This window comes from Mytilus californianus, unplaced genomic scaffold (genome assembly GCF_021869535.1).
Source record: "Mytilus californianus isolate M0D057914Y unplaced genomic scaffold, xbMytCali1.0.p SCAF_13, whole genome shotgun sequence".
Taxonomy (NCBI): Eukaryota; Metazoa; Mollusca; class Bivalvia; order Mytilida; family Mytilidae; genus Mytilus; species Mytilus californianus.
The window spans coordinates 17,956,295-17,979,104 of NW_026262615.1; the positions used below are offsets into that span (position 1 = coordinate 17,956,295).

Consider the following 22,810-nt stretch of genomic DNA (forward strand, 5'->3'; position numbering starts at 1 on the left):
ACATGTTTCGCCAACAAGCGTGGCGTCTTCAGGACAATATTATACATGAAATCAAACAGTGAAGTTATGATCGCCGCAATTTTGGGAATTGTAAATCTTGGTAGATGTGTTCATAAAAATTAACTTTGCTAATAAAATGTCCGTGGATGAAGCTTTTCTTTTGGGTTGTGGTTTATGTGGTTCATCTTGGTTCTGGTTCCTTCCTTTTTTCTCTAAGTAAAATGCCTGGTATTCCGAATTACTTTGACTTTGTGTACTCATGTATGGTATGTAAATCTTCAGTGATGGACTGCTTCTTCTTTATATGTTTCTGTGGTTGCTTCTGTTTCCAAATCTCTCCTTATTTTTTCCTCGTATCTGGTAATTTTCGGGAGCGGATCGAGAAATTTTTAAATGGTCCGGTATTTCGTTCATGCTGTGTGGTTGTTAGGTACAACGCTAGTTTGGCAAAGGTGGATCCTCTCGGATGCAGGGGTTCACAGTAAAAAAGTAAACTTCAACTTGAAAAATGGTGAACCAACACCTGAAGTGGTTATCGTGCGGTTGGGTAATAGCCACTTCAGGTGTTGGTTCACCATTTTTCAAGCAGTACCTCCCTCGGAGCGAAGCCAGTTGAATTGGTACAGGATGGCCAATGGGGTGTTGTCCAATTTGGAAATGAACTGACATTTTATGAGCTACTTCCATCATTTCTACAATATTACCACTAGAAACTTCTATGAGGACCACTACACAGACGTGCAAGAATAGCCGATAACCACATCGTTAATAACTTTATTGGCTAACTTTCTCTTTTAACTATACTAGATTCTTATTTTACTTTCACTTTCACTTTCTATATATATCCATAACGTCGTCATAACAACCTCTATTGTTCGGCGAACCACACAACCGCAAAATTTGTACTTCACTGTTTGATTTCATGTATAATATTGTCCTGAAGACGCCACGCTTGTTGGCGAAACATGTCGACCACAATAAATTAATCACCATGCGGTAATTGATGGGTGTTGTTGTCTTTAATGTCGTTTATTTAAGAATGTAAGAAAACTTGTAAGACTTGCGCTGCTTTTTTTGCAAAATAGGTGCAATTTGGGTACTGTGATATTGTATAAAAAATACTTACAGATGTAATACCACCAAATCATGGTAAGTTACATCCACTTTCATATGATAAAGGGTAGAAAAAATATTCCCTTTAATTTGACAGTTGTAGGAAATTAACCATACATTTCATTGCAGAAAAAAATTCTGAGTCATAAACATATACCTTCCAACATGTCCAAGGGTGATTCAAATTTAAAGAACCATTGCTTTTTTTTATTTGGTGTTTCTTTGAAATATTTTGGAAACTTGAGTTGACATAGTTACTGAAGCTTAATTGTAAACAGGAAAAAAGGGTTGAAAATTTGATTGGTTAACTTCCAGTGACGGTTATTATCTTATCTGCTTATAATTATATGCAATGAAATTTTGACTGTAGCACTGGAGAGAATAAAACTCATGCCAAGTATTTTTATGCCCCCGCCGTAGCAGAGGGGGCATTAAGTTTTACCCTTGTCCGTCTACGTTTGTATGTCCCGAAATTGGTTTGCATTCTCTAACTTTAGTTTGCCTCAACCAAATGTTATGAAATTTATACACAATGCTTATTACCACAAAACACAAGTTTGAATTTTGGTGGGCCCCGTGGCATCACTTTTATCTTTCTAGAGTTATGCCCCTTTACAAATGGTTTTTCGTTTCCATTCTCTAACTTAATTTTGCCTCAACCAAACGTTATGAATCTTATACACAATGCTTATTACTACAAAACTCAGATCAAGTACACATTTGGGTAGGGTCACTTTTACGGTTCTTGAATTATGTCCCTTTATAACATTATACATGTTATATGCAAGCAGGGGCATCATCTGTGTCCCATTGACACATTCCCCATTAATTTTATTTGAAACAAAAATGAATTCTGTGCAATATAATTTTTAAAAATGAGCATGCCAATTTATTCAAAGACTTGTAGGAAAAAAAATGGTGGTTACTGGTATTACTCCTACAAGGGATAAATAATGATAAAAGTGATAAACATGACGTATATCTGACGCAGTTAAGAAGGATAATGAATTTTATGAATACATGTAATAGCATATGTGGAGGAAAGATAATGCAGTTTATATACATTGTAGATGATTGATTTATGTCGATTATGATATTATTATTAGAAGTAGTCAATACTTCTAAACCTTTAAACATCATGAACAAGGATGAATACATATATATGAAATGAATATTTCTAAAAAAATAAAAGAAATAATAAACATATATGGCAAGCCAACCAAAGAGGCTAGGATAGTCATAAAAAGTGTTTAATTTCTGAATTTTTCTTCTTGTATAATTCTAGTTTATATACTTATTCTGCATTTTAATTTCAGAGTGGGTCTTCATCTCATTTGAACAGCCTACCATCAGATTTTTCTGATGTTCAACCCAAGACATATGACCCAAATTTCATCTCCCAAATTAGCAGTAGAATGCAGATTCCAGACAGGCTAAATGCTGTTGAGGGAGCTCCTGATTCAAGGCAGTATAATTATCCCACTCAGATGGCTGCTGTCAGTATGCAGGTTCCTGACACTATTAGTTTACATGGTAGGAAGTTTGATAAAGTTCACAGAAATTACATGTGTCTACAAATATTAAGGCACCACTCTAGTCTTTTAATATGCATGCGCAGTAGCACTAGAAATACTTATGGCTTTAAATACTTATAAAATAACTAATTGAAGAATTCAAATATAGAAAAATGTTCAATGATTGACCGAACAATGCATTAAATTAGTTTTGTTCGGTCACAAGTTGAATATTTTTTGATATTTGAATTCTTTAATGAGTTATACTTTTTATTACATTGACAGTGGGCTTTTTAATGAAAATAAAGTAGAAATTACAAGGAACTATATATATTTTCTTTGCTAACTCATTTCATATTTTGTTGTATGATGTCAGCGGAGTAAAATTTTCAGATTTATTTTCGTTTGAATATTATGTAGCTGGGAAATCACGACATTTCATATTCATGTCAATATACATGACATATATATATATATATATAAATCATGTAGATCTATGAAAACTGTTATAAGAAATCAAAATTTATGTACATGTATACTGTAAAAAATGATTTAATTATAACTCATCATTTTTCCTTATGTTTATTTGAATGTGATTTTGTGTGTATAATGTTTAATGGACCATATTACATATATGTTTGTTATAATACCAGTATAAAGGAGAAAGTAAACACCTCAGCTTTTTAACTCACCCTGGTTCTACAGATAATTTCTTGGAAACTAAGATAGATTATATAGAACATAGAAAAAAAATTATCAGCTAGATAAGAGATCTACAAATAAGCAACAAAATTGAGAATGGAAACGGGGAAAGTGTCAAAGAGACAACAACCTGACCAAAGAGCAGAAAACAGCCCAAGGCCACGAATGGGTCTTCAACACAGCGAGAAAATCCCGCACCCAGAGGCAAACACATATCAGTATATAACTAATTGCAACAAATGAGAAAATAGATATCAAAACGCAGGCTAAAAAATGTCAAACCCCTAATCTGTATGATGTCATGTCATAGATATCAGTCACAGTTGCAAAGACTTTATCAAACCCCTAATCTATATTCATTTCATGTGAAAAACATCCACTTGAATTATAAGATAAAGTGTATATGAACATGATGAAATGCCTTTATCAATATAACACACTATATCAACCTGAGACACCAATATATTCCCAAGAGCTCTGCTCTGCTTACAAGCTAAGTATACTATAAGATATACATATATGCCTGATATATATACATTGGTTGTTTTTTATCAAGAATTCAGCTTGAAGTTTACATTACTTTGAAATTAAATTTGTCTTTCAGGAAATACTCCAGGTCGTGACAAGTTAGAAAGATTTGATTTTGGAGGAAGAGGAGATATGAATTATGTAGGACTACTAACGCCACCTAGGACACTCACAATGGAAGAAGCTTTTCCAGAAAATTCAATGACAGACAATGCTGAGGAAACTGTTCAAAGACCTACACATACTTCTTTACCCAATGGGTAGGTATAAAATTTATCTGGCTTTAACTGATATGTTTCAGGTATTCACATTTATGAACCATCTTCATTTTCTATTACTTTTTTGTTTTCGATGGTCTAATTGTTGCATGCTTGTTTCAAGAGAGGTCGGGGTTCTTTGCCAGCTAGGTCAAGTATAAGACTATAGATTTTTTGGATTTTTTATATGCCCGTCAAAATTTTGACGGGACGTACTATGGTATACAAATGTCGTCTGTCCGTCTATACGTCTGTCTGTCCGGCGTAAACATGTCGCACCGTAACTTGAGAATGACTTATCCAAATTTCATGAAACTTAAGATAGTTGTTTCTTATGATGGTCAGACGATCTGTATACTTTTTGGTGAAAATAAGATTAAAACTTTTTGAGTTACGGGACTTAGTAACTAAAACAGGTGTGTGTTTTTTTTCATATGTCACGCCGTATCTCAGAAACAATTTATGGTTATTGCTTAAAACTTTACACACTTCTTAGTTATATTAATATTAAGATCTGTATACTTTTTGATGATGATTCAAAATTTTATTTTTGAGTTTGAGTTTTATGTTAAAAAAGGGGAGGGGTTTTTCACATGTCACGCCTTATCTCAAAAACAGTTTATGATTATTGCTTAAAGCGTTACACACTTCTTAGTTATATTAATCTAAAGATCTTCATACTTTTTGGTTTTGATTCAAAATTTTATTTTTGAGATATTGATTTTTTTTTTTTAAAAAGGGGGGTTTTCACATGTCGCGCCGTATCTCAAAAACGATTTTATGATTATTGCTTAAAATTTTACACACTTCTTAGTTATATGAATCTAAAGATCTGTATACTTTTTGGTTTTGATTCAAAATTTTATTTTAGAGATATTGAGTTTTTGGTAAAAAAAAAAGGGGGTTTTCGCATGTCAGGCCGTATGTCAGAAACTATTTATGATTATTGCATAAAAATTCACACATAAGACGACACACGTATCATGCGCTCATGGCACAGCTGTTTATTTCTTTCTACACAGCAGTTTGGAGTAAGAGAAAAGACACAGAGCTTTCTAAAAGAGGTGGAAGGCTGCTTCTTTTCGCCTTCTTCTTTTTACCTCAGCCACAGGGACCAAATTTACTTAAGCAAGCAAAACAAGAGAACAGCTGCCTACTTTTAATTTTGAAGTTCCTTACTTCATAAACTTTGAAAGCTGTAGAGACTGTTTGTTTCTAAGTCAGATTCTAACTTGATGTTCTTCAAACGCTTTGAGTACACACCCGTGGTAAAATATGAATATATTGTTTGGGCTGTTCCGATCGTACTCCCGCGTCATATACTTTTTTATGAATGAGCTACCCGACATCATAGAACGATGACGTAAGAATATAAGCATTTTACGGGAAAATACACGCTTGTGAAACCGAAAATCATCACAACAAGGAAACGTAAACAAACAATGCTAAAATGTGTTATAATCCAATTTTTTTATACATATTAGATATATGGGTAAAGCCATAAAGGTGGTCTGGAAAGTGTGACATTAGGATATAAAATTGAAGTTTTTGATATCTCTATCAATTCACATTATTTTGTTAGCAACCATCTGTATCTTACTACCTCTTTTTATTTGAAATCCATGGTCTTGCTATGTTTTTGTAAAATTGACCTTCCTTGTATATTTTGTGTAAGTTATATTGACAATAGTGCAATCTTTTGTTTTAAATAGTTTCTTATGGGATTAATGAAATGTATCAATACTTAGCTGCACATAATATCTTTCAACATCACTATATCATAGACCAATTCACAGAGATATCCCTGATGTTCTGAAATGTCAGTGCTCTGAGCAAGATCAGTATGTTATAGATGTCCAAAATAAAGTTTTCTTCTGGTAACTTGTGTAAAACGTTTTTTGAACAGTAATTATATTTATAAACATAATTATTATATTTCAAATGAAATATTTTATGTAGTTGTTGTAAACCCAGATCTTCGTTGACATAATTAAATCCAAATTCAATGTAATACTATGTTATTTTGACAATAACCCTTTTTGATAGTTTTTCTGCCTTAATTTTAAAACAGGCCACTCAAAAAACAGGGGGGCAACACTAGCTGATTTTTTAAGTAGGGGAAAACTTATCCAATACAGCTTAATCTTCTAAATGAAGAAGATGACTATAAATCTTGTATACCATATCTTACATGTAGGTTATATTGACGAATAGTGTTTAAATTTAACCTTTTTCAAAATCATTTGTATTAAAGATTTTTTTTCTACTATTGTCTAGGTAACTGATGGTTATTTTTCATTTTACCAAATTATGATTGAATGCTTATATTGCTCACAACACTACCGTCTTTTGGTTGTTATATTGACACAATGTCAAGTAACTTACTGAAATAAAACAGGAAATCTGGTGTAACATCTGAACACAAAGAGTTTGATCCATTATGTTTATTTTGATATAAACTTAATTCTTGAATGCATGCAGGGGTTCATGTTCATTATTGTTCAGCTAATAATGAAGTCACAAGCTCATAACCAAAACTATCTGCAGAGATCTATCAGATCAAAGTGACAACTATAGAATGCAAGAAAAATAAAGGTGCACTAATTCACAAATCCAAAAGGGAGAGGAGAAATCAAGATAAATAACAAGAAAAGAACAAACCTTAAATAACAACTCAAACCCAATAAATAAGCTTTATTTTAGAGTCGGCAAGGTATACAAACAGAGACAACATAAGCTCTAATGAGCTTTTAACCGACATACTTTTAACCCAATAAAACTATCCGGTGCACTGCAAGAGTTAGCTTAGCCTGATGGTAAACAGACACTTAATGAGTTACTCACAGTATTGTGGGGAACATATTGTTTACTGTTGGTATTTAGGAGTATTGTTAATTAGGCTCACTCAGTCAGAGCTCTGACATAAACAAGTCAGAATAAAATGACTTCTTCAAGTCAGAAAGTGTTTTGAAATTCTGACCTGTACGCGTCAATTTTTGTTTTGCGTAGTTTTCACTCGAGTCCGTCAAACCAGAAGTTATTTTGAATTTGCCGCCGATCTACGACACATACGATCACGTGGTTTTTTGCAAGAGATCACGTGTTTGAGAGTCGTTGTTTTGGAAGTGTCTCGAACGAGAAGTCATTGAATATTATATTGATTATTTACGATTTTTAGTGAAAATCTAGGTCATTGTGGGCATTTTTAGAAAGGTAATTCATATTACCTCCGTATTTTCATGGGCATTTTTATATTTTTTGCCTATAAAGAAGTTCCTTGCAAGTGATTTTTTTGCTGTTTCATGAAGGCGCGCGTCCTGTAAATACGGACGCGTGGTCTTTTAGATGACCTGGTGTTTGACAATTCTGACTTGTTCAGGTCAGAAAATGTTGTTATGATAATGAATTGTTATTTTCGGGAGATAACTCGTGTTGTCTTAAACAATATTAACATTATTAACCAGTCAGTGCAATTTAAAAAGTAAAATTATTGCTTCGAGCTGAACATCGTCACGTGATTTTTCTATTTTTAAACTCAATCACGAACTGATTTTTTAACCTTTCTGATTCGTTTCTCCCTATGAGAAAAACGATCATTGTGAATATTGATATGATGATAATGAAACGAAAATGGGAAAAATTTTAATAAAAGAAAAACGAAGGGAGGGGTTTAACTAAAGAACCCAAGGGTTTTTTTTTTTATTTTTAAAGTTAATAACTTGAGAACAATAAGTGATGCACACACCTGGTCTTCATTTATGATCATGGGACATGATAAAACAAATCAAATGAAATGTAGGGCAAGTCTCCAGGGATCACCCCTATCCTTGTCATTTCTCTATTCCTCTTTATAATGTCAAATTGATTTGAATGAAATATACCGGGCTAGTCTCCAGGTTTACCCCCACCCCCTGTCATTTGTAAATGTTCTTATATTTTGTTAACGGTAGAGATCCCCACCCCTAAACCATATATATTCTTGTATGGGACAATTTAACAAATCAAATGATATGTTGGGGAGGTCCCTGGGGGTCACTCCTACCCCTCCTGTTTGAAAACTTGTAAACGGTCGAGATCCCCACCCCTAAACCATATATTTTCTTGAATAGGACAATAAAACAAATCAAATGAAGTATAGGGGAAGTCCCTTGGGGTCACCCCCACCCCCTCCTGTGTGAAAACTTGTAAACAGTCGGGATCCCCACCCCTTAACCATATATATTCTTCTAAGGGTCAATAAGACAAATCAAATGAAATAAAGGTGGAGTCCCTGAGGGTCACCCCACCCCCTCATGTTTGAAAACTTGTAAACGGTCGAGATCCCCACCCCTACACCATATACCTTCTTGCACAGGACAATAAAACAAATCAAATGAAATATAGGGGAAGTCCATTGGGGTCATCCCCATCCCCCTTTTTGAAATGTTCTGGATCACCACCCCTAAAGGTAAACCATATGATATTCCTGTTCTTCATTTCAAGAAGATTTGAATGACATGCAGGGTCAAACCCTAGGCGTCACTTATGCATATCACTTTACTAGACAAAACCAATTTGTACTGGAACTTGCCCAATGTCAGGCAACCATGGGAATGACGAATTATGGGAGCTTAAATTTGTTTGGGAGACTTCGTAACAGCATCCTGTTACAATTATTTCTTGTTTATTTTAATCTGCTGAGAGACCACCTTTACATATTATATTTATCAGTGTTTGTGCAAACAGAATTGTCTATTCAGTATTATTTTCCTCTCACATGCATCACATCTTATTAATTACATGGATATAGGAAGATGTGGTATGAGTGCCAATGAGACAACTCTCCATCCAAGTTACAATTTATAAAAGTAAACCATTATAGGTCAAGGTACGGCCTTCAACATGGAGCATTGGCTCACACCGAACAGCAAGCTATAAAGGACCTCAAAAAATTACTAGTATAAAACCATTCAAACGGAAAAACCAACGGTCTAATCTATATGAAAAAAAAATTAAATTTTGGCATATTTGTTTTCCTCTGAAATTTCACATCTATAATTCTTACCCCAGATGCTTAGCCACATGAAGCATTTACCTCTTATTTGAGACATAGATAGTCTTTGTTTCTACAGAAGTGAGAAGAACATTGGAAGTCAGAATGTTCTGACTTATAAAAGTCTGAATGTTCTGACTTATAAAAGTCTGAATGTTCTGACTTATAAAAGTCTGAATGTTCTGACTTAATAAGGTCAGAAAGACTCAGAATGATCTGAAAATACTGACTTTTTTTAATGTTTAGAGTATTTTAGAATATGAATGCACTTGTCATGCTAGTACCATAAGAAACCCTGACAAGATTTTGTTCCCAAACAACAATTTTTAAAGATATTAAGAATAACAAGTGTACAATGGAACATAAATTACAAAGTTATAAGTGATGTGAAAAAAGCTATTTAAAAAAAAAACAATAGATAGTTATCTTTCAACTTTTACATGTATTTAAAAAACAGTGAAAATATTATGGATTATATGTACGGCTTCTTGAAGGACAACAAAGTCACCATATTTGGTCTGAATTTGTATGTTTTTTCTCAAATTTTTTTTAACATTATTAATGTCAGCTTTTTTCTTAACTAATTTTAAACATTCTTAATTATAATTAAATTTCCCCAACATTTTGCTTACAAACTCTTTAATTTCTAAAGTCAAATTGAAAGTTGTCTTCACAGATTCAATGTGTCTGAAAATGTTATATTGAAAAAACAATACTTTTATATCCTCAAATAAAATGGGTATACCATGAGTTTAATGGTCATGCAGATATGCAATCCAGGATGTTAACAATCAGAGTTTAGATTACAGTCATATAGTAATAGGCAGAGTTTTTTTGTAATAAACAAAGCTAATTAATACACTTGCAATAACATACATGTAGTTAAATTAGTAAATACAGAATATTCATAAAAAATTCAGACAGAAATACTGTAATAGGTCAAGTCATTAGGGACGACATCAAAAGTTCAATATAGGATGAAAAACTTAATTCACATCACATAGTTTTTTCACTGACCCACCCACCCCCCCCCCCCCCCCCCCCCCCTCTTAACTTAATTTGGGAAAGATTGATTGACCAATATGGATTTATGTAAAATCGATTTTGGATAAACAAAACTTGCAGCAACTTTAACCCCACCCCCACCCCCAAACTATTTGATTTAAGTTTTTTTATCCTACATTGGTATTTTGATGGCGTCCCTTAGAATGTGCTGACCTTGTACATGTTGTAGTGATAGTTATGGCACCCATACAACATATAGGAATCAGTCAAAAGGAGAGAAAAATTCCCGTAATTTGTCACATAGTGACATTTGTGAGTCGGAATAACAAAATATAGACTCATTAATCTCTCCATCTTTTCAAAAATTATGAACCAGATTTTATGCATATCCATTTAGTTTTTGACGGACTATTTTAAGTCAGAACATGATTTGACCTGTTTGAGTCAATTTGCAGAACAAAATTTCCAATCAAAGCTATGTGTTCTTCCTCTTAGCCCCCTTCTGAATCTGCCACTGTTGAGGTTATTAATTGATTTTTCCATACATTATCATTAATATCAAATGGCAATGCCTGACCTAATAATTTCAATAAATTTAGTTTTTGACTGATTTTTTAAAGTCAGAACATGACTTGACCTGTTTAAGTCAATTTGCAGAACAAAATTTCCAATCAAAGCTAGGTGTACTTCCTTTTAGCCCTGCAATGCCCGGCTTTAATATTTCAATAAATTTATTTTAGTTTTGGACTGACTCTTTTAAGTCAGAACATGATTTGACCTGTTTAAAACAAAATACATTTAATATTGAATATACCAAATAAACTTTTTTATTGTCCTCATTATTGTGACTTATGGGGACTTTATTCTCTCTGTCTTTTATCTGGCTCACCCATACATTTTTAAATCAATATGACAATACTATACTTAAAAGTTGTAATAAGTTTAGTTTTGTTTGACTCTTTGAAGTCAGAACATGATTTGACCTGTTAAAGTCAGTTTACAGAACAAAATTTCCAATCAAAACTAGGTGTACTTCCTTTAAGCCCTGCTTCTGAATCTGTCATTTTCGAGTTTATTATTTGATAAGTTTTTAGAAACAATTAAGTCAAATGGTTATTTATTTTAGGGGATCTTACATATATTTCCCGTGTCTTTTATCTGACGTTCCCATACATTCATTAAATAACATATGGCAATGCCCAGCTTATATATTTCAATAAATTTATTTTAGTTTTGGACTGACTCTTTTAAGTCAGAACATGATTTGACCTGTTTAAAACAAAATACATTTAATATTGAATATACCAAGTAAACTTTTTTATAGTCCTCATTATTGTGACTTATGGCTACCTTATTTCCTCTGTCTTTTATCTGGCTCACCTATATATTTTTAAATCAATATGACAATACTAGACTTAAAAGTTGTAATAAGTTAAGTTTTGTTTGACTCTTTGAAGTCAGAACATGATTTGACCTGTTAAAGTCAGTTTACAGAACAAAATTTCCAATCAAAACTGGTCTTTTCCTCTAAGCCCCCCCCCCCCCCCCCCCACCAATCATAATCTGCTACTGTTGAGTTAATTAATTGATAAGTTTGTTTAGAAACAAATCAGTCAAGTGGTTTTAAAATAATATTTTTTATAACCAAAAGTTCCATATGTTAACTTAACAGAAAAAAAAGTCATAAAAATGCAGAAATAGAATAAAATTTTAAGATAATTTGATGAAATTTGTAAACAAAATACATTTGAATATTAAATATACCAAATAAACTTTTTAATAGTCCTCATTATTGTGACTTTATTATTGGGTGTCTTTTATCTGATTTTCCCATACATTCTTAAATGCATATGACAATTCCAGACTTAAAAGTTGCAATAATTAGTAAAAGTATAGTTTTTGACTGACTCTTTGAAGTCAGAACATAATGTGACTTGTTCAAGTCAGTTTGCACAACAGGATTTACCTCAATGAAATATTAAGATATCAAATACATACCAAATTAACTTTTATATAGTTCTAAAAATTGTGACTTAATATTTGTGATCTTTTTTCCTACTTGTATCCATACATTCTAACAATCACATCACAATCATGACAATGCCCGACTGTTACAGTTGCAATCCATTTAGTGTTTGACAGACTCTTATAAGTCAGAACATGATTTGACCTGCTTGAGTCAGTTTACAGAACACAATTTCCAATCAAAGCTATGTGTTCTTCCTCTTAGTCCCCTTCTGAATCTGCCACTGTTGAGTTTATTAATTGATAAGTTTTAAGAAACAATTAAGTCAAATGGTTATTTATCTTAAAGGATCTTGCATGTATTTCGTGTGTATTTTATCTGACTTTTCCATACATATCATTAATTTCATATGGCAATGCCTGACTTAAAAATTTCAATAAATTTAGTTTTTGACTGATATTTTTAAGTCAGAACATGATTTGACCTGTTTAAGTCAATTTGTCAGAACATAATTTGACCTGTTCAAGTCAGTTTGCAGAACAAAATTTCCAATTAAAGCTAGGTGTACTTCCTTTAAGCCCTGCTCCTGAATCTGCCATTTTTGAGTTTATTATTTGATAAATTTTTAGAAACAATTAAGTCAAATGGTTATTTATTTTAGGGGATCTTACATATATTTCCTATGTCTTTTATCTGACGTTCTCATACATTCATTAATATCATATGGAAGTGTCCAACTTTAAAATTTCAATAAACTTAGTTTTGGACTGACTGTTTTAAGTCAGAACATGATTTGACCTGTTTAAAACAAAATACATTTAATATTGAATATACCAAATAAACTTTTTTATAGTCCTCATTATTGTGACTTTAGGGGACCTTATTTCCTGTGTCTTTTATCTGGCTTTCCCATACATTTTTAAATCAATACGACAATACTAGACTTAAAAGTTGTATTAATAAGTTTAGTTTTGACTGACTCTTTGAAAGCAGAACATGATTTGACCTGTTAAAGTCAGTTTACAGAACAAAATCTCCAATCAAAGCTAGGTGTTCTTCCTCTAAGCCCCCCCCCCCCCCTTAATATGAATCTGCTACTGTTGAGTTAATTAATTGATAAGTTTTTTTAGAAACAATTCAGCCAAATGGTTATTAAAATTTTATTTTTTTTGGCAACCACAAGTTCTATGTGTAAACTTAATAGAAAAGAAAAGTCATGAAAATACAGAAATAAAATAAAATTTTAAGATAATTTGATGAAAATCTTTAAAAACAAAATGCATTTGATATTGAATATACCAAATAAACTTTTTTATAGTCCTCATTATTGTGACGTAAGGGGACCTTATTTCATCTGGCTTTTATCTGGCTTTCCCATACATTTTAAAATCAATATGAAAATCCTAGACTTAAAAGTTGAAATAAGTTTAGTTTTGTTTGACTCTTTGAAGTCAGAACATGATTTGACCTGTTAAAGTCAGTTTACAGAACAAAATTTCCAATCAAAACTAGGTCTTCTTCCTCTAAGCCCCCCTTTTTTTCCCTTTATCTGAATCTGCTACTGTTGAGTTAATTAATCATGTTAATTGATAAGTTTTTTTAGAAACAATTCAGTCAAATGGTCTTTAAAATAATATTTTTTACAACCAAAAGTTCCATGTGTTAACTTAACAGAAAAGAAAAAGTCATGAAAATACAGAAATAGAATAAAATTTTAAGATAATTTGATGAAACTTGTAAACAAAATACATTTGAATATTACATATACCAAACAAACTTTTTTATAGTCCTCATTATTGTGACTTTATTATTGGGTGTCTTTTATCTGTTTTTCCCATACATTCTTAAATGCATATGACAATGCCAGACTTAGAAGTTGCAATAATTAGTAAAAGTATAGTTTTTGACTGACTCTTTGAAGTCAGAACATAATTTGACCTGTTTAAAACAAAATACATTTAAATATTGAATATACCAAATAAACTTTTTTATATAATCCTTATTATTGTGACTTTAGGGGACCTTATTTCCTCTGTTTTTTATCTGGCTATCCCATACATTTTTAAATCAATATGACAATACTAGACTTAAAAGTTGTAATAAGTTTTGTTTTGACTGACTCTTTGAGGTCAGAACATGATTTGACCTGTTAAAGTCAGTTTACAGAACAAAATTTCCAATCAAAGCTAGGTGTACTTCCTTTAATCCAAGAAAGTCCTTGCTTTCAGACTGCTTTTGAATCTGCCATTTTCGAGTTCCTTATTTGATAAATTTTTTAGAAACAATTAAGTCAAATGGTTATTTATTTTAGGGGATCTTAACATATATTTCCTGTGTCTTTTATTTGACGTTCCCATACATTCATTTAATATCATATGGCAATGACCGGCTTAAATATTTCAATAAATTTATTTTAGTTTTGGACTGACTCTTTTAAGTCAGAACATGATTTGACCTGTTTAAAACAAAATACATTTAATATTGAATATACCAAATAAACTTTTTTATAGTCCTCATTATTGTGACTTATGTTGACCTAATTTCCTCAGTCTTTTATCTGGCTTACCTATACATTTTTAAATCAATATGACAATACTAGACTTAAAAGTTGTAATACATTTAGTAAGTCAGAACATAATGTGACTTGTTTGAGTCAGTTTGCACTACAGTATTTACCTCAATGAAATATTAAAATAATAAATGTTTTGCTCTTAATACATTTAGCTTAAAGTGGATGAGAATATATCTTTTATTAACATAGTCTTATCATGAATAAGTGTCTTGTTTTTCCTTGGAAGATTTGTAGTATTGTCATGGTACTAGTAAATGTATCCAATATTGTATTTTGTAAATCTTTTGATATTCAGAAAATTGTATGATCCATTTTTTCTCACCTGGTTTTTCTTTGTATTTTGAAATAATTGAAAGTGATGAGATAAATATATTATGTTTAGATTCTAGAAAGGAGAAGGTATGATGTCAGATGAGCCCCACATTTTAAAACTCGTACTAGTAATCACCATATTTTTATGGAGATTGATAACAAAGTGGTAGTAATGACTGCTTCAAATCAGAACAAAAATGACCTCTCCAAGTCAAAATGCATTAAAAAGGGGCATAAATCTTATTAGAATATGAAGATATTAAGTCACAATATTCTGTGCAAAAGCTGACCTGTGGAAGTCATTTTATGATAAATTAAAGTTTGACATAAACTGACCTGTACAAGTCATATTCTGTTGAGTGCAAGAAGGGAGACAACACTTACATCAAATTATATCTGACCTATGGAAGTCATTTTATTCTGACTTGTTTATGTCAGAGCTCTGACTGCTTGAACTGACTTTGTACTTTGGTCAAAGGTTGCTCATTTAAGATGTACAGTTATGATACTCTTGGCTATGTCAGATGGTGACTTTATTGATCAACTGTTTTTAACAATTTTTTTTCAAGAGCTTATTAAATCAACACTTTTGAAAGTAAAGTATAAAACACATTAACATGATTAATGTATGACAATACTAATAATTAAACCACTATTCAAGAATCAAACCATAAATCATTTATTTAAACAAATTAAAAACATTTTAAAGTTCATTCTGCTGTCTATTCCACTGTTCATACTCAGTTGATTTATCTCAAAGATCTGAAAAGCAAATAAATAAAGTTAAAATAGTTTTATACATGATTTTAAATTGAAATGAATGAAAATGTGAGTCAAGGCTCCATGTTGAAGGCCATAACGTGACCTTATAGGCTATTATTGTTTTTTTTACTTCTTTAGGTCTTAGTTGGAGAGTTGTTTCTTTGGCAATAATACCACATCTTCTTATGTTTATGATGTTGTATGTTATCCATGTTGAAAACAGCATTGGAAATAAGTACCACTTCACATTGATTTGCATTGTGTCTACATTCATGTTTTTATTGTCAAATTCAAGGGTATGGGGAGGTTGAGTGCTTAAAAACAAACTTGTTGCACCGTCTCAAGACAGAAACTTGCATGTTATAGTCTTGTGACAATTTTCTGTTTTCTTGTTTATTGTTGATGTTCTTTTGATAAAAGGCTGTATTTAAATCTATAAAATTAATGTGTCAACTAACTCTCTTTTGGACCATGGTTATATTGACTTGAATCCTTTAGTTGTCAACTTATGCTCTATTTCAAAGAAGCAGGAAATATGCTTACAATTTCATTAAAAGGCTTAATTTTTTTATTGTACAAGAGATTTGTAGGCTAAAAGCCAAAGTCAACATATTTCAGTAGTAATAGTAGCTTTAGGACTACTGAGGGAGTAAGAGTTATATTGACCCTTACATTAAGGTGTCAACTAACTCTCTTAATGACCCTGGTTATATTGACTATGCATATAATTGTCAACTAACACCCTGTGAAAAAGCACTGAAAATTTATACTTCACCCTTTTTAAATGTATATTAACTTTCCCCCTTTATTATCTGTAAGTTGAAATAGAAGTTAAATGAAAAGAATGGTGCAGTATATCTCTACAAAGATCATCTACATCCTAGGTGTTATATTGACTGGGTTGACAAAATTGGTCAAGTAACGGTCATATCGATGTTACCGTAAAAAGTGAACAAATGGTTTGACTTGGGTGCTTGAATGCGTTATATTCGTTAGTTCTTATCATTCTAAGCATATTATTTTGGCAAAAATTATATAAAACAGTGTCAATTTGACAGAATGGTTTGGTCGTTATACTTTGTTTGACGCCCTGGTCGTTATTAGTTTGACATTTTGCTAAAAACTTACCATCGAGTTCTTCTTCCATTTTCATCCATGAATGATAGTGATGCTAACATTTAGTTTCGTATATATAGCAATTTTGAAATGAAACAAAGTATTTTTTTTCTCCCTGGATAAACTCTTTCCGTTAATAATAAGGAATAAACATTTACGTACGTTATACGTTATTTTGACATTACAAACTTGCCATTCTATGCTTCTCATAAAACGGAATACGAAACCAAAATTAGAACTATTTGAAACAGCCGAGATACGACGGCGCATGAATATGACAGGAACCAATCAAATGTTCCGCAGATGATGATATCGCGGAAAACCCCGTGCGTTATTTTTACCATAGTAGTCTATTGTCAATATAACATTACTAACCCTGTCGAAATAATCGTTTCTTTGATTCATTTTACTGCATTTCACGCAAAACTTTGACGGATTTATAGTGCAACAACACTTTTCTGACGATTTAACTTACTTTCCGTTTTTTTTTTGCCCATAAAAACAACCAGGTATATTTTTTGTTAGAAGGGGGTTTCCATGTCACGCTTGGGACACAGGAACGTACAGATCTACGTTTGACAAACTTCAATAACAAGACACATTGAATTAGCGGATATTTGATATTTATCAAATCTTCTACTTCATCATGTCACTGATGCTCAATAACAAGTTGTAATCAAATAACATATATTAAATATTTTAAAATTGGGATTTAAGCTTCTGATGGTTATTTGACCAATTTGGAGCACCTTTTTGGCTTTACCCATATAAATAAAATTCTTATTTAAATTCATCAAAACCTATTTAAATACATTATTGTAAATAGTTTAAGCATGTCACTAATTCAGTTTGCTCCGTTCTTTTACATCAGTTGAATAGTGCGTTTGTTTATGGGAACGGCAAATATTTGCCTTCATCTAGAGCGCTTCGATCCAAAAGAATTGCCGTATTTGTCCTATTAGAATTGCTCAGGGTAAAATATTTGTCATAAAGGGCCAACCCGTGGTAAAATCAGGATATATTCAAGTCCCATGAATTATTTCTTAAATAATGTATCCGGGTAGGGTGACATGTCTTTCTGTGGTATGTCACCTTGTGAACTAACATGTTACAAAAACATCTCAGTGTGTCAGTCTAGTCATGCTAGTACAAAACAGGGTCCATATTAATATCACATTACATGCTTTCATCCTGAATTTGCATGTAATAATTGCTACAGGCCATGGACATTAAAGAGCCATATAATCCATCCATATATCCAGTACTTTATTCATAATAGATAACCTGCTTGATTTTGCAATAATTGGTTATGTAGTAATGTATTGTGGTCATTAAAAAACGATTGTAAATCTGTCCGGAAAGTTTTTCATTGACCAATGTATTGCTGATGAACTCGTGTTAGCTCACATTACATTTTTGTCGATCCTGCGACTTTAGTTGCAGAAAGCTCGACATAGGGATAGTGATCCAGCAGCGACGTTAACTAAGTTCTTAAAAGCTTTATATTTTAGAAGGTGGAAGACCTGGATGCTTCATACTTTGTATATAGATGCCTTATGTTACGAAGTTTCCGTCTGTCACATGTCCATTGTCCTTGACCTCATTTTCATGGTTCAGTAACTACTTGAAAAAAAAGTTAAGATTTTTGTAATGTTAATTTCTTTCTTATTATGAGTAACAGGATAATTTGTAATGTGCGTACCTTGAAAGATCCTCATGCCCGTCAGACAGTTTTCACTTGACCTCGACCTCATTTCATTGATCAGTGAACAAGGATAAGATTTGGTGGTCAAGTCCATATCTCAGATACTATAAGCAATAGGTCTAGTATATTTGGTGTATGGAAGGATTGTAAGGTGTACATGTCCAACTGGCAGGTGTCATTTGACCTTGACCTCATTTTCATGGTTCAGTGGTTATAGTTAAGTTTTTGTGTTTTGGTCTGTTTTTCTTATACTGTATGCAATAGGTCTACAATATTTGGTGTATGGAATGATTGTAAGGTGTACATGTCCAACTGGCAGGTGTCATCTGACCTTGACCTCATTTTCATTGTTCAGTGGTCAAAGTTAAGTTTTTGAGTTTTGGTCTTTTTTTTCTAATACTATATGCAATAGGTCGACTATATTTGGTGTATGGAAATATTTTATGATGTACATGTCAGTCTCGCAGGTTTTATTTGACCTTGACATCATTTTCACGGTTTATTGCTCAGTGTTAAGTTTTTGTGTTTTGGTCTGTTTTTCTTAAACTATAAGCAATAGGTCAACTATATTTGTTGTATGGAAGGATTGTAAGCTGTACATGTCTGCCTGACATGGTTCATCTGACCTTGACCTCATTTTCATGGTTCATTGGTCAATGTTTAGTTTTCTTGGTTAAGTCTGTTTCTTAGAAACTATAAGCAATAGGTCAACTATATTTAGTGTATTGAATGATTGTAAGGTGTACATGTATTTCTCGGTTGGTTTATATGACCTTGACCTCATTTTCTTGGATCAAGTTAAGTTTATGTGATAGTTATAGTAAAGCTTTATATTTAGGACTATCAACATAATATCAATGGTTAGTAAAGAAGGCGAGACATTTGTTTTTTTTACATTTTCATGAGTATTTCTTTGTTATCTATATTTACTTGTAATCCATTTGATTTTACGAAATCTGGAAAGCCAGTTTACTTTGTGATGCAGTTTCAATAAAAAGTTTTAGCTGTAAATATACCTGCCAAGACTTTTCATATATGTATATTGTATATGGAACTTTTTCATGGCAAATTATATGTATATTTGAATGGGTCTCATTCCCAATAAAATATGCAACAGAAAGAAATAGCTGACTGCAAAAACTACAAAAACAGGGTCTTGTTTATTGGATGCTTTCCAGAATTTCTGCTAGAATACTTGATCACCAGTTTCCATTATTTGTAAGTGTGAAAATAAAGAGATGTGGTTTGATTGCCAATGAAACATGCATTATCCGATAACCACAGGACGTGGATGTAAGCAACTATAAATCATTGTATGGCCTTCAAGAATGAGCAGAACTCATACCATATAGTAAGCTTGGCATGCCAAAATTGAAAACAATTCAAATGAGAAAATATATTGCTTGATTGATGCTAAAGCAATGAATGAAAAACAAAAGGCTTAACATCTCTGAGATACTACTCTGTATATATATTCAATAGATATTATTTGACAGAGTTATAAGCCGTAGTGTTACTACTCATAATCACCAGGGATTTCCCTGTGTTCCGTAGATTCATTTTACAGACCTTGTATGTATGCTGCATTGTTCAGTGGGGTTGTTTGAAATTTTTTCATTATTTGTGACATTTTTTCATCAAAGCAATACTTTTCAATTAATATTTTGTAGAGATACCCGTGGCCCAGTAATGTTTACACCAGGAGCTTCACTTAGTGACTCACTGTTAATCACTGAAGAGGATGACGCAACCCAGATACGTACACAGGTGGCCAAACTGTCCAGACGTCTGGCCAGTCTAGAACAGGAAAACCAGAGACGGAGTACCAGAGAAGTGATTCTACACCTACCAGTCATTATATACTTGTGTGCAAAAATATATTCTTGGCTATTCAGATCGAAATGAAGCAGTGTTGAGAAAAAATTCAAATATGCCTGGTCACAGAAAGGATATTTATAACATTACATTTACATTTTTAAGAGAATTAAATGAATAAGGCCTTTTAATATTCTGTATATTATAAGATGAAATTTAAATTAAGCCCAGTCACTTAAAGGTTATTTATTACATTACATTTGCATTTTTTAGAGCATTAAATTAATAATCCTTTTTTAACTTGTATATATTAATAAGTAAAATATACAAAATGGTTTGCCTGGTCATATGAGGGCTATTTCATTTGAATCTAATGGACCAAGCCTTTGTGTTATCTATATATGTATTTTAAATACTGTTAATTCTGAAAGTATTGCATGCATTTTTTAATGCGATTTCGACATGACAGAACAAAATGAGACAATAATTATCGTGATTACAGGAAAAACTGCATACAAATATATGTGTCAGATATCAGAATGCTAGTTCTTATTATTGCGATAATCACCCAGTCACAATTTTTTCGCTAAAATAAAAATCTCACAATAATTTCTGAATTTACAGTATATGTTATTTCATAATTTTTACTGCTAAAACAATTCTTACAACTTAAAAATTTATCAGACTTTAAAATCAAAATGAAATAATCCTAGAATTTATCACTGTACAGTTGACCTATTTAATCATATTTTTAGATTTATATTGACTATTTCAGTTCTTTGTAGCTCAGCAATCCAGGGATGACATTCAAGTCCTTGATAAAGCTTTTTTTTTATAATTAAGAAATTTCTTTTGTAAATCATGTGTTAATTGAAGTGGAATTGTACACTAGTGCTTGACCAGAATTCCTCATTGTAGTTACTAGTAACTAGTACTTATCATGCATTGTATAAATTGCTTTTGCATGCAAATCACTCAATCAGTAAAATATAAACAGATTCATACTATTTGAAATAACACACACATTATTGTTTTTATTTAGGTCATGTAGGTGTGAATATGTAAGGAAGGCCGTTCTTTTGAAAAGATGCTGTCTGGTTTAGCTTTGTTAAAAAAAATAAATTTATTCAAATCTTAAGATTGACATATTCATATATGCAGTCAGTAGTAACAAAATCTTTTTTTCACTTTTCTTTTTTAAAGTACTAGTATGTTTATGCCAGCGTTTCTTATTCAGGACCTTTTAATTTTAAAAACTATCAAGTTTAGATTTGAAAAATAGAGGTACTGAGAAACATCAAAAAAAGCTGAGGCTAATTGACAAATAAAAAAATCAAAAAAATGTAAATACATACATTGCTGAAAGTAACTGGTATTGCATGCTTTGACCTGTCAATACACCTTATCGCTATTTACTCCAATCCGGATAAGTTCTGTAATTACACAACTTTTACATCCAGTTGATCTATCTAGGGCCCTGTTTAAACTGTGTATTGTGCATAAAACTTTTCAAAGAGAAATGTTTAAACCATCGTAAACACATGAAACACTTCAAACAAAGAATTTTTATGATTTTAATTTGTGTTTTAAAAAAGTGGATCAATATCTATCATAGTTTCAAAATGTCTGCTTTCTAAACATTTTCCTTCCTGAGCTTGTTACTGATGGCCTTTGTAGTTGCAATTCTTGAACCAAACAGGAAGTTGTCTAAATGACTGCTTTTTCAGGATTCGACCAAATAGCGATAAGGAGTATAGTATTGTACATGTTCTATGTATAACATACGACAACTATCCAGGATTTGAGTATTTTTTGCATGTTTGATATTTTTCGCTTTTCGTATGTTCTTGCAAACTCATCATATAATCAGGACCCTTTATACATCACACAATTTTACTTCAGTACATTTTTTTAATGTCGTAGTTTTCATTTGGTTCAACAAAATGCACATTTTGTTTTGATTTATCTTAAAAAATTAATCAACTGTCGGACAGTTAAAATTGAATGCCTTCCATATCAATTTCAAAAAGCATGCTTTTGTAAATAAATGAAATCGGCCTGTCTATCTATGTATTTTTGTTTTGATACAATATTGATTCCTGACATTATGTCATACATTGCAATACATTAGTATGAGGTATAATCAGTGTTATTTCTTTGCTCAGTTGTTGTTTTTTAACGAAAAAAAATTAATAAAAAATGTATAATAAGGTGTTTTTATTTGTTCACAGTCAAGCAGAAGTCATAATGTATATTTAAATTTAACCAATAGCAAGCAAATTAATCACTGACGAAAATTATCATTGATCATTATCTTTTCATAGATAAAACTTGATTTCAGAATATATATACACATAAGGTGGTTCAGTATAAAAGCTGTCTTGGTGGTGATTTTTCACAGTGAATGCTTG

At 31.9% G+C, this 22,810-nt stretch overlaps 1 protein-coding gene and 1 long non-coding RNA gene across 2 annotated transcripts in view; one reads left to right on the top strand and one right to left on the bottom strand.

Annotated features, from left to right (window-relative positions):
* Positions 1-22,609, top strand: part of LOC127723303 (mitochondrial fission factor-like) — a 32,961-nt gene extending 10,352 nt beyond the window's left edge. The window contains exons 2-4 of the mRNA XM_052229855.1: positions 2,430-2,646; positions 3,934-4,117; positions 20,255-22,609. Coding sequence (XP_052085815.1) covers positions 2,430-2,646; positions 3,934-4,117; positions 20,255-20,489 — 636 coding nt within the window. The 3' untranslated portion in view covers positions 20,490-22,609. The remainder of the gene's footprint in view (positions 1-2,429; positions 2,647-3,933; positions 4,118-20,254) is intronic.
* LOC127723304 (uncharacterized) lies at positions 15,657-17,592 on the bottom strand. Its single transcript, XR_007991991.1, has 2 exons — positions 16,892-17,592; positions 15,657-15,763 (listed from the first exon to the last, which is right to left on the bottom strand). It is a non-coding gene; the product is annotated as an uncharacterized LOC127723304 (long non-coding RNA).
* Positions 22,610-22,810: the final 201 nt, after the last annotated feature.